This window comes from Astatotilapia calliptera, chromosome 12 (assembly GCF_964374335.1).
Source record: "Astatotilapia calliptera chromosome 12, fAstCal68.1, whole genome shotgun sequence".
In the NCBI taxonomy this organism is placed as follows: domain Eukaryota; kingdom Metazoa; phylum Chordata; class Actinopteri; order Cichliformes; family Cichlidae; genus Astatotilapia; species Astatotilapia calliptera.
The window spans coordinates 22,603,448-22,617,091 of record NC_137433.1 but is presented as its reverse complement, the minus strand read 5'-3'; the positions used below and the strand labels follow the sequence as shown (position 1 = coordinate 22,617,091).

The 13,644-nt window shown below is 39.6% G+C and overlaps 1 protein-coding gene across 6 annotated transcripts in view; it reads left to right on the top strand.

Annotated features, from left to right (window-relative positions):
* Window positions 1–13,644, top strand: part of LOC113033696 (uncharacterized) — a 38,718-nt gene that overhangs the window by 9,730 nt on the left and 15,344 nt on the right. For 5 of the 6 annotated variants that reach the window (XM_026187744.2, XM_026187741.2, XM_026187740.2 and 2 more), the window contains exons 5-8: window positions 538–672; window positions 2,563–2,651; window positions 12,394–12,543; window positions 13,286–13,617. In XM_026187744.2, the coding sequence (XP_026043529.2) occupies window positions 538–672; window positions 2,563–2,651; window positions 12,394–12,543; window positions 13,286–13,617 (706 nt within the window). The remainder of the gene's footprint in view (window positions 1–537; window positions 673–2,562; window positions 2,652–12,393; window positions 12,544–13,285; window positions 13,618–13,644) is intronic. The other variant, XM_026187742.2, reaches the window with a different exon arrangement.

Sequence of the window (13,644 nt, the reverse complement as noted above, 5' to 3'; positions counted from 1 at the left end):
TCAGACTCATTCACTGATATCCTCAAATATGATTTAGAGAGATCACACAGTGGTGCAAGCGGCTTCCAAAAAGCCAAACTTACTTTTTTCATAAGCATAAAAGAAAATTATTGCTTGCACTGATTTCTTTTCTCTTACAAAATGTCTTTCAGTGTCCGCTTGATGAAAAGGAGAAAATAATAGCACAAACACCTAATATTATTTATACACTAACAAAATCATGTCCTAAATATTATTCTTACTGTCTCATTTTATTAGGAGTTAATCGTTCTCTGTGTGCTGTGTTGTCTTTGTGATGTACAAACAGTATTAAGTGTAAACCTGCCCAAGCAAGTGCACAACCTTGTAACTAATCATACTGAAATGTAGGAAAACAGAAGTGTAAATTGTCAGTAATTATTTACTTTTAGCGATTTATTTTTTCACTCTTAATTCGTGGGGCAACCTACCATTACGCGGATTGTGTATATGAACTTGTGAAAGAGAGCCAGAGTTAGCATGACGATTGCACTCTGCACTTGTTTTGTGTGTCTACAGAGGCCCTGCGACTCCAGACAGAAGCCTTTTGGATGAAACATGGCCGTCATTCAGCACAGCTGGAGGAGCTCGTGAAATCCTTGGAGCAATGGGGGGAAGTCGCTGTTGGTGAGCACAATGAAGTGAAGTTACAAGGTGTGCGTTCGATCACAAAGTGAATCTAAACAGAGAGACTGGCTGGAGTAGAGAGTCTGATATAGCTTTGTTCTTATATGCTCATCAAAGCAACACAGCGGCAGGTGCATCGTATTTCATAGCACTTTATGGGAGGAAGTATAACCAATGCAAGAAACAATGATTCCATTCCTTTGAGTTTAACTGTGAGCTAGTTTCAGACCAGTGGGTTATCATATTGGGTTGCATTCAGCATCTTATCTTGGAAGTGTATCAGTGATGTATAAATTGATTGTCACTACAAAGATCAATCCAGTAAAATGTGCAAACCAGTCTCTGTACCACTCAAATACTAGACTCATAGATAGCATCGCATTTCTTGAAGGAAAAAAAAGTTTTTCTTAATCTCTGACAGAGAGACTTCATTATTTGAAAATACATCAGTTTAAGTGTAAGAGTCAGAGCTGACCTTGTTGTGGGAAAATGTTGCTTTTTGGGGCCATGGGAACAAACTGGTCATGAGGCTGAGTGTCAGTGCTGTGTCGTGTCCAGCTTACTTAATACACCCATTAGCATAAGGGCGTGTGATTAATTTTCCTAAGGGGCCACACGAGAAACTGAGACCCTCCGCAATAAGCCAAACCCGGTTCTGCTTAATATTTATTTTATCTCGTTAAAAGCTTATTGGTGCAGCTCTCCACAACAGTCCAAGTTTCTCACGTCGGCCCCTTGGGAAAATTAATTGCCCACCGCTGCACTGTTTACCCAGTCAGTGCTATTTGGCCATATATTCATATAACAGTTTTCAATGTCATGTACAGTGCTTAACAAATTTATGAGACCATGTATATATATGAGTTCTCTGAGAAATCAGAAAATCAATTAATCATTACATTCAACCATTACAACATTTTTTCCTTTTCAGGAATGCAATAAATATAATTTTTGAAGTAAATATAATCCTCTGAATAAAAAAAAGAATAATATTCTTCATCATCACCTTTTTTCTACTCTTTTGGAAAACAGTAAATTTTAAAATTCAACAACAATAATTATAATTTAGCATTAAAACTATTAATTTAAAAGCTCTTTCAGTTAAAGACTTTGCGCATACTAGTGATGGGTACTGAAACATAAAAAATGATTTGGGTGATTATAAATACTGGTAACTTACCCCAGCAAACTTATAATAAATTTGTTAACCACTGTATTTTGTGTTATTTTACAAAAAGGTAACTTAGTTTTGTTAATAAACTCAGTCTTTAGGTTTGTAACAATTAGACTATTAAACCTACCTACTATGCAGGTTAGTGTCAGGTAATAATTATTTGCGAAACTGCTTTTTTTTTTTTCTTGCTACTGACTTTTACTTTAAGATGAATCAGTCTCCCTTCACCACCGAACCATGAAGTGTGTTATTAACAAGCCCTGCTTCTCCTACCATTGCATAGCAGAAATACTGTCCATGTAATTTGTATTAGAGGACTGATGAAAGTCCACCCTGATCTCTCTGTCAAGTAAATCTGTAGTCAGGTTGTAATCATGTGTCAACATCAACTCTAATAGCAGTAAAACCAGTATAAATAATCTTTCCCTAGCAGGAGCAGTAAAGCTAACAGGACAGTGAGGGAGCTGTCAGTGGAGCACAGTCTGTGCACGTTGCAGTATTAACATAAGGTCTAATTAGATAACAGGGCTGTGTTGTTCCTGACAGCATTGTGTTTGCATGAATGCAAAAATTCCATTTGTTGCAGCATTGTAACATCGTTTTACTTACCTTTCACATCTGGAGAGGGAATTCATGCTTTATATATTTTTTTCTGTTATTTGTTGTGAAACCGTTTTGGATCCTTATATGTGTGTGTTTCATATAACTGTTAGTCTGTTTGTATATGTGCTGACTGGATGTAGACTTGATGCAGCAGCTGACTCTGGAGGTAAAGGAGTTTTCGGATGGAGAGATGACCGTAGTACTCACTTCGATGGCTACAGATAAGGAGGTAAATTCTTATTAAATAAAGTACCAGTCTTATGCCAAAAATCACATCACAGGATCTATGAAAAGTACTTTTTAAAAAGTTTTGAGCCACCACTCATTTGTTTATATTTTGCTTCCAAGTAGGCAGACTTTCTTGTAAAGCTTCATAGTGGTGTTTAGGAGAAGTTCTCCAGGCTTTCTGAAGGTCTTTTAAAGTTTCTCTTTGCACATTAACTGCTTTTTCACTCATAAGAGAAATATATATATATATATTTATGATGCTGACAGATGAATTTTGAAAGCAGTTTTCCATCAGACCCTGCAGCTGATCCATCTACTGATCACTGAAGCCACATCAGAAATGGTCTCAGTGGAAGGATGGCTGTCAAAAAGTCATTCTTAAGGAAGGGAAATGTGGAGAAAAAGGCTGCGGTATGCCAACCTACACAAGAACTGGACTGAAAATCAGTACCAACAGGGTCTATGTAGTGATGAATCCAAGAGGAGGTCATGTGAGAGATAAAACAGTGAGTTTCTTCAGCCATTTGTAAAACACGATGGAACTAACGTCTTTCAAGAAGCCTGAAGGACTACTCCTGAAAGAGTTCAAGCTGTGTTGAAGAATAAAAGTGCCAAATACTGACTTCCAAGTTTGCTATAATTGTACAAACTCTCTTTTTGCCCTATATGCTGTATTTCCATGCATGGAAACGTGTGAATGCGTGCCTACTTCCTGTTTTCCTATCAAAATATAAAGCAATGAGTGGTGGCTCAAGACTTATGCACAGTTTTCTGATATACTCCTATAAACCGTACACAACACAAATCAAAATCAATGGTTATGTGTACTTTATTTATTGTACACAGTAATACATAAAGTGTGCTGATAATGGAATATTGGATTAATATCCTTATTATTTTTTACTTACTAACCCCATTAGTCTTCTTTTTAGTGTTTCGTGGGTTGTAATGTTTTCAGAGAAGCTCAGAAAACTTCTGTTGTCTTTTAAGCGACAAAAGAGAAAGAGATAATGTTTCATTTGTTAAAAAGTTACTTTTGATGGATACATCGCACCTTCGCTGTGTCAAATTTGGGAGGTGCTGTAGTGTAGAAGAGGAGCCCCTCTGCTGTTGTGATGTTCTGCATTTGGATGAGATGTAGATGGAAGCTCGAGAGCCTCGCACACAATCATGTATCACCTTCCTCCCCACTGATTCCAAAAATGTGACACACACACACACACATATTGAAACATTTGTGTAATGCTGGTGATGACTTCTCTAGCTCTGTCACTCTTTTTCTTCCTCTTCACATTTGCAAACAACACACACACACGCACATACACGCACATACACGCAAACAGGGTGCTTTAAGCCTTTAAGTTTACCCCTTGCTTTTCTCCCTGCTAATGTGTTCACCCCCCCCACCCAAAAGCACCCCCCCCCACCACCAAAATAAAAAATTATTCATTATTTCTTTTATATCTCCTTCTCACTTCCAAAGCCCATTTTTCTCAGCGGCTGCCTAGCGTGCAGTATTAGGCTATGTGTAAAATAAATGATGTCTGTAGCCGTAGGGGTATGGCTCTGCCTCCCCCAGAAAACTACCTAACGTCCAAGGAACATTAAACACCCAGATCCTCGTTTAGCGAATAAATAACCATTCATTTGAATGGCTTTGTCTGTGTTTGCGCACCGGACTTTCTGTGCATATTTTACCAGCGCTGAGCCTGCATGCTGTGTGTCAGGAGGGAGAGAGAGAGAAAGAGAGAGAGGGCCCATTAAAGACTTAATATAGAATAAATGGCCAGGGGCTTGTGTGTCGCCAGCGGACCCCAACTCCACAGCGTCATGGTGGGTTACTAATGACCTGAGATCGGGCTCCAAAATGAACTCCTTATATGCATGTCATTTGCAGTGTGTATATATTTATATATTATTTTTTAATTGTGTTTGAAAAGAGAGTAAAACGGTATGAGAGTCATTTATTGAGGGGGGCTTAGGGAAGTTCTGCCTTAAATGATTCTTTCCAGAAAACTAAATAAATTAGATTCAATTAGTCTTTAATGGTTTATGTGCTATGTGTTTGTCAAAGTGTTCTCTCTGTGTGTGTGTGTGTGTGTGTGTGTGTGTGTGTGTGTGTGTGTGTGTGTGTGTGTGTGTTGGATGGTTAAAGAGGGCAGAGTTAGATTTTTGTTTAAAAAAAAAAAAAAGATGCCTGTGATTGCCTAGTTAGCAGAAGAAAAAGCTTGCAGTGTGTGGTGTAACGATACGGACACATCGTATATACTGACTAATGTATTTTTGTATACTGTACAAACATACATTAGTCAGTCTGGGTGCTCCTCTATTACAGGAAGAGAAAAGTACAAACGAAATGAGCTTCCTCCCTTCAGAGTCACTACAGTTGAAACTGCAAAGGCAAATATTTCTGTCGGTTTCTCAAACACTTGTTATTGTGTTTGACTATAGAAGAATAAAATACTGCTGCTGCTCCTGCACAAGAGCAACAATTATCTGAATTTTTCAGTGCTTCACCTTACAGAAGCAACGTTACATTTAAATGCCGCAGCGCGACCTTATTTAAATATTTTTGACATTAGAGTTAGTTTTCTGCATGACAGCAAGTTTCTTCGTGATGTGTACTATAAAGCACCAAGCATGGTGCTGCTCTGGGAATCAGGAGGAGCAATGTAAATCTTTGAAAACCCCCCCATGTTATAGCTGTGTACTGTCACTAGTGGTCAGCACCAAAACAAAAATAAATAAAAAAACTAGCTCAGCCCGTTCTGTGGAGAACATGGATGACACAATAGGAAAAAAAAATTATACTAAAGTTAAATTTAGTTCATTTATATTCATATAGGACCAAATCACAGCAACAGTTACCTCAAGGCACTTTATATTGTAAGATAACGACCTGACAATAATGCAGGGAAAACCGAGAAAACGCCAACAATCAGATGACCCCCAACGAGCAAGAGCTTTGGTGACAGTGGGAAGGAAAAACTCCCTTTTAACAGAAAGACATCTCTGGTAGTACTGGTGAGAAAACCACCACCAACCACTGGAACCAAGTGTGAATCAAGTGCTAAAAACAGTTAAAACTTTCCACTGCCATTGTTTGTTTGTTTTTTCTTTATGATGTGACATTTTTGTGCTTCTTCCTGCTCTGTAGGCTTTTTAGAGGGCTACATGCTTTGGAGCCTCTACGTTAGTTAAATTCCCACAGTCTCTCTCATTATGCAGCCAAAGACCTGCACAACTGAACACCAATAAATCCCACATAACACAATAGTTCTGAGTGGGGTGTACAGTCAGTAGCAAAGGTCTTAGCAAAACCCTTACTAACTTCTAATAGGAACCATTAACCCTAATAAAAAGAGCATATTGTGTCCATTACTCCCTCTGGTGTTGTTTGAAGACTATTAAAAAAAAATCAGATCTGATCCAGATGCACCACATCAGTCACTTCTGTCACTCACTTCTTTTGCAAAATAGCGAGATGTTCCAGCTGTTCAGTAGCTTGCTTTATTAGACAGCTAGTTAGCTGATGAGCATTAACATTTGAGTCAGTTCACAACATAAAGTGACTCTGAGCTCAGACTACCAAGATCGTTGTGAAGGAGTCTTTGGAAAATCTTCTCCCCTGTATGAGGTCCATAGCCCCCAAATTTTTGAGAACCCCTGCTGTACAGATTCCTTATGAGATGCTGTGTTTGCATCCATTACAGCTTCCATGCTCTGTGGTAGATGCATTGTATCAACTAGTAAAAAAAGCACCACAGCAGTGCAGCACCATAGGGGTCAAGGGCGTTGCTCAAGGGCACGTCGCTGTTGTGCATCATCACCTTGATCATTTGAAAAGTTTTGTGTAACACTTACATTGACCTCAAATTGATGAACACAAAACCCCCCCACTAAAGACGCATTATTCGCATATTCATGCCAGCACGTGTGTGTTTGAGATTTTCACAGCTCAGAAATTAGCGCTGGCAGATGAAGCTTCGGTCAGATGAAGAGTTGTCATGCTGTGGAGTTGATGAACTGTGGGAAGGACAGGAGCCCACAGCCATACACAGACGTACACTCGCTCAGAGAATATGCGAATAATGTGATTTTTTTTTTTCATATGTTAATATGGATATCTAAGAAGTACAATGTGTTTTAGAGTTCCTCGTCTTTTTTTCTCTTTTTCTTTCTTTTCTTTTCTTTTTTTTTTTTAAAGCTGTTTCCGCTTCTCGGAGGATCAGGAAAAGTTTGCATGTTAGTTCAGTAATTTAATGTTACACCAAGATACAATAACTATTTTGATGGTATTTGTTTTCTCTGTGCGGCAAACAAAATCATTCATCTTATGCTCTGTGTGCGCGTGACCACTCTAACTGTGTGTGTGTGTGTGTGTGTGTGTGTGTTTGTTATTGTGTTGATGTCTATATCTCTATTTGTTTTCTGTCATTTTTCCAACCTGCAGTGGCAGAAGGTTCAGTAAGTTAGTCTTTACAGTGTATATCTGTAACCATGGGTAAGAGTTTCACTAATTCCAGGTTACCTTAACTTATGAACAAGGTTTGAGGTATGAGTCCTCAAACCCTGTATTTTGGAGAATGTACTTTTTTGGTTTTGATGGGAAAATAAAGTGAAACAAAATTGTTTTGATGCGTCTCCTGTGGTTGGGGTTAGTAAAAGATAAAATCTCTGGTTAAGCCATCAGGCTGTTGTTATGTTCAGAGAAGAGGTGGTTAGACCTTATAGGGTTAACTGGGGACAGCAACTCACTTATACCTGAAGTGGGCAATGTGGGGTTAATCAGAACAGAACCATGGACTCTCATCACAGCAGCTCCACAGTCAGCACAGTGTGCCCTGAAAAGGCTGTATATAAAAGATGGACATAACTACCGGGCTATCACCCACTATTTTTTAACTCTTGATTTGAAGCCTCGATTTTTAAGTATTGTAGCTGATGCCATCTTGGGTGTGACCATATTTGGAAGAAAGGGTGTCATGATGACTCATCAGAAAACACCAGTAGCATCCATAGGCCCGTTGGATGCTTCATACACAGATATCTGCTTATTAGTGCAGCATATGAATAAGATATTTGAATTTGTCTTTAGTATTAACACAGAAAGCCATTTTATTGTTGTCATTGTTATTATTTGTCAGATACTTGCAATTAAAAATGCATGAACAACAAAAACATGGCGAGATGTCAGCTCAGCGCCTCACATCCGCAGAAGCTGACACAGTAGTGCCGATGAGTTAGCATTATTTTGGATGTTGTTTACTTTTCCTGTTTTCATTTATGCAATGTTTTGTGTTGTTGAGGTAGATTTGTTTGTTCTGTTCTATCTGATTGTGTTTGCGTACGTGTCCATCTCCATCTGAGCTGCGCTTTAGGTTTCATTTTGGCAACGTTGATTGTCTCTAATGTGTTGTTTGTTCGCAGTCCTCCGGCCCTTCTGTTTGTTTATGCAGGGCCAGTTTTGCCCTACGCCACTTGCACAAATAATTATGCTCGCTAATGAAGGGGCCCGCAGCCACGGCACTCAGTAAATGCCTTTCTGATGAGACGCACTAGGAGACAGCAGGTGCAGGGTGGGCCTCCCAGGGACTAAGATTGAAGACCAGGAAGCCAGGGTGCCCCGCCCCTCCACCCCCTCTATTTTTCTATTACTCTCTGGGATTCTGTGTCTTTCTTTCTTGCGCTGTAGTGATTTTCTGGGTGAGCAGACTCATAAAGCACATAGTGCTGTAGCCATGTGAAACATCCCTATATTAAGAAGGAATGCATAAAGATTGCATTCTATTTACAGTATCCTGGGATTTCTTGATGGTTTTTTTGTTTTTTCCCCCAACTAGTTTAAGTGTTAGATTGCATCTTCTTACATAGTAAAAATACTCTTGTGGTATAAACACATCAACAAGATTCCAAGATACATATTTTGATGTAAATTTGTTTGGCTACAGTGCACATTATACTGTTTGTGTCATGTACAAAAATATGGCATTTATTGAAACCATTTTGATGCTGCACAAGAGTCTCCGCTCCATCTTCAGCATCTTACGCTGATGTTTCTTCCTCATCTCTGCTGAAGAAGAATCTTCTGAATCTTTCTCTTCCCCATTTTCATTCTCCCCCTGTGGCTTCCTCAGGCTTTGAGGGCAAACAAATAAACAAAACAAAACATTTATAGACTCAGTGCTCGCATCTTGGCCCCCAAATCCCCGCACTTAGAGCTGAGTGAATGAAGCATGCGGAGAAGGCCCATATGAGATAGACTGAAAGACATTTGGGTTTCTTCCTCTGCAAACTTTCATACCACCCTCCCCTTTCCCCTCTGTCTTTCCAAAAACTTCATAAGCAGTAATACTCTTGTGTACGCATGTGTGAGCAGGAGTGTGAATAAGAGTGAATGGCTGTTAGTATGCAAGTACATGCGTGTGTGTGTGTACGTGTGTGTGTGTGAGTTCAGCAATGCGTGTGTGTTTGGCAAGTGGTATATACTGCACATGTGTGCGTGCATTTGCATGTGTGTGTTTGAGCAGGGAGGTGTCAGCTCGCTCCTTGCCACCCCATTTACTGTAGCTGTACCGCTGTGATCACAGACAGATGTATAAATCAAACCTCGCTTGATGGATTCATCAGGGTGGCGAAACGATCGCCTGAGAAGAACTCGCAACTCTCTTAGCATTCTGTGTTCTGACGGAAAGGGTATGCAAAGAGCCTAAATGGATGAACGCTTGATTAATTCTTTGCCGGAGATGTTGGCGACAGCAGGAAATGTGTTTTTGCTTTGACTGTGTTTGCACGGGAATTTACGCACGCGGGGCGTGAGTTATGAGGCCTGAGTTTTGTACCTAAGGCTATTGTGCATAATGACGGCAGGTTGGGAGAACTGCAAGCAGCCGCTAAAGACTTGCTACCTGTGGAGCAAAGACAGCCAATGAGAGAGAGAACGTGTGTGTGTGTGTGTGTGTGTGGATAAAGGCCTAGTCTGAGAAACAGATGCCTATAAACAGTTTGAGAAGAAGATGTAAAGAGTTAAGATGCAAAAAAAGTAAGAGGACAGTTGAAAGAGAGAAAAACACATTTGAGTTTATTGAAAAAGTATTTTTATTTTTTTTTAAAAAGCATAGAAATTGTACTCAAAAATGTTGTGTCAACCGTGGGTTCAACCCTATTTTGGCTATTCATAGTAATGGTTGCAGGTCAACGGTGTGACAAGTAGTCATCAAAGTTTTGATGTTACAGCTGGTCTAAACCAAAAAAGGAGCTCACACAGCTTACGCTGACACCACACAATCGCCAACATAATTTTTCCTTCAGTTGTCGGTGTAAGTGTTGTTTGCCTTCTTTCTTTCTTCTGCGCTTAAGAGCTCGATGCGATGCTGGCAAATAGACAAATCATAATCAAAAAGATCTGCCGGCATCACAGAATATAATCAGCATTTAGGGAAAACACAAAAAAGCATCATGCTGCAAATACAGAAAACTCCACTGCGAAACGCTTCAGAGTTAACAGCACAGAAGCCTAAATGAAATAATAATGAATGAAGGAAAATAACAGCATTCAACCCACTTAAGCTCATTTTGCACTTTGGCAACAATTAGTCCTTTCCCAGCTATCTTCATCACTTTATTGTGCCTCCTAATAGCCCTCTGTGCTTCCTGCACGTTTATGGTATTTTGTTGTATTTTCTCCTTTTGCAGAATTGGAGTTTTGCTTGGAGTTTTCTTAGTTTGCCTTTGCTTTATATTTTCTTAAGTTGTAGTCCATTGAGCTTTTAGTGCCACAGAGTGCAATTGTCTATTGCTGGAACTTAAGAATAAGGAGCATACAAAATGACCCAATGAACTGCAGTGAAGCATGTAGTAAAAAGCCACAACACTGGCCGTAAATATCAGTTAAATATCTCAGTGCCTGCTGACTTTCCAAGCTCATCATTTTAAGATCACCTCACATTTCAGAATGTAAAGTAAGTTTTCTCACTGATGCTAAGTGACAGCAAGGACTGTGAATTTAAACTATCTATACAAGAACAAGGACTTTCACCTTTTGGTAAACACATTACTAAAAAGTCAAATTAAAAGCAAGTCAAGTGAAGGATTTAAAGTAACTAGGTTTCTCGAGGTAAGGCGGCCACCGGTAAGTGCAACAAATGAAATACAGGTTTCTGTGTCCATATCCTAAGGTTCATGGAGATAGTTAGCAAGTGGTTTTTATATCTAACATGTTGATAATTTATAAGAAAAGGCAATCTGTGTATCTGGAGGTGGCAGAGGGAGAAAGAGGAGGGGCAGGCAATATGAGTAGTAATTTACTCAGTTAAGAGCCAAATGGCAGACAGACTGTCGCCCTGCGTGTTATCGCAGAGATTCGCACTCTGCTCGTTTTCTGACTATATTTCCGTGTGTGTGTGTCTGTGTGTGTGTGTAGTTTTGAGTGCATATGCACACAGTTGGCTCTTAGCTTCACTAGCATCATCTGATCATTTCTGTGTATATTGTACCATAAATGATGAAGCCTTTATTGCTCTCCTAGATCTCACATGTGCGTACACCAGTTCATGTCGGCTCCTAAACTTGCATCACAGCACACGAGCGCAGGTGAACTCATGTGTGCGTCTGCATGCGTTCGTGCCACGTGCGCGTTTGCTTGTGTGTTTGTACTTATGTGAGTGAATATGTGTGTTTTAACGAATCTTGGGAGGCTTCATTGCACTCATCAGGATATCAGTGTTGAGAAATGGCAGTGTCAGTGAAGTGACAGTTGTGTGTGTGTGTGAGGATTGATGAGCCCGAGTCTGACAGCAGCCATATTGTGGAGCGAGAGAAGGATGGAGGGATGGAGGGAGGAACAGTGGGAGGAGTATTGTGGCCCCCTCATCCTCACAGGTTAATATTGACACAGCCTGGGCAGATACAGCGCCAGAAGCTCTCATCAATCACTTTCAGTGGTCCGAACAAATACACACACTCGCGTGCACAGGCTTAAGTAGTGAGACGGACCACACACACACACACACTGCCGACTGCACAGCAAAGAAATGCATATGCTGAAACGTCATTGGACTGACACGATCTGGCAACACGAGAAGAAATAGGTTTTCATGTCTGCAGCAGACACACACACGAAAGTCAAACTTCCTTTATTAGTTTTACTCTAAATATCTCTTTTGTTTAAAAAGTTCTACTTAAATAAGCACGGCAACAATTTTGAGAACTTTACAAAACAAACAGTTGTACAGCAAATCTAGATTAATCAAGCAAATATGTTTTCAAAAGTATCACTTTGCACACTTTATAGCATAGCAAATTACGGTTCCCATAACATTGTTGTTAATCATTCCAGAGAGAAAGAAAAAAACAAGTTCCCTTGACAAACAAAACAATTAATTAATGCAACTTTCCATCCATCAATCACTGTGTGTGTCACTGAATTACCATAATCTGTGCATGGTGGCTGTTTTAAGAGCAAACAGTTAATTTCCAAACAATAAATCACAAAGTGTCTCTCTACCCCTCTGTGTGCTTTGACAGCTTCGTCTCTCATTGCTACAGATAAAGGGCTTTTTTTTCTGAAACCACTCAAGTTTTACTAAATTACATTAAATCATATGTGCAATAAAAGGCAGAGTCTTACAAAGTTTCCTATGTGGCTGTATATAAAAATAGAAAAGGTTCATCATTAATTTGAACACTTTTTTTTTCTACATAGTAGTAAAAATTTTATGTTTGTCCTTTTTTGTCACTTTCAGGACTGGCATGATTATCTGGATGTGCTTAAATCGTTCAGTCACCACCATAGGTTCGATGGTATTGTGGTTCTCTTATCCATCAGTGATTCAGTTCACCATCCCCGCCAGCAGGTGGCTGTCTACTCAAACAACACAGATATCCTGAAACAGGTAAAATATTCATCAGAAGCAACAAACAATCATATGTCAGGAATGAAGCATAAAGTGCTTCTTAAATACTCACAGCTCTGTAATGGTGTCTTTAGTAAATTGAATAAATATTAATTTCTTTTTAAATATTTCCCTGACTCTGAAAATAATGTGTCAAAAGAAATACCTTATGAAGGAGACCGGAAACAAGTTTTTTATTAACTAAAATGTGTGCAGCATTAGTGTATAATCACCTGGCATCTCATCCTTTTAATTTTGCTGGTCCAAAAATGCCTGTTTTGTTTTTACTTTTCTTATTACGCTAGGATATGTTTTATGTCATATACATTGAACTAAGCTAAAGTCAAAATGTGGAGATTACAGTTGTTTCAAGGCAAACTGCCACGGCTCCTATACCCTCTACAAAATGCCTTGTGTAGAAGATTTAATGACTCGGCTTTAGTTGTAAGGAAATGATTTCTCTTTTAGCACATAAACACAGCGTGGGTAAGTATAAGGGTGCTTAAAACTGCATCTGGTCAGAAGGACCAATAATGCTTTAATAATGCTTTTTTTTCTTAATGTGGCCCTAATACTCCTTCATACAACAGCAACACTGAAAAGCATAGTAGTCAAACTGCTTGTTCTAGAAACTAGACAGATATGTAAGATATGGCCTCACTCTAGTAATCAAACCATTCAAAAAGATGAACTAAATCAAATAAGGATTAGGTGGTATATTTAAACAAGCTTCTCATTGCAGATCTGCTCCGAGCTTGAAGAATCCTCCAGCTGGTCTCTTTCTGGTGAACTGGAGGCTCTGGAGAGTCTTCAGGTTTATCATATTCCACTGAACACCTCTGCATCCTCTGGTTGTCCACCACTGCTCGCGGAGGAGATCCAGGGCATCCTTAAGGACTTTGTCGACCGGCGTAGTTCTGTTTTAGCTTGCCACCCCAGCAGTAGGACTTCTTCCACAGACGGAGTAGCAGGCAGTGTGGAGTTCTCCCAGGGATCGTCTGGCATCAATGACATGGATGGTTCTGATATAGAGAGAGCAGAAGGAGGCAATGGCGACACAGTGGCAATAGCAAGGTAGAATGTCTGAATGTCTACAGTTTT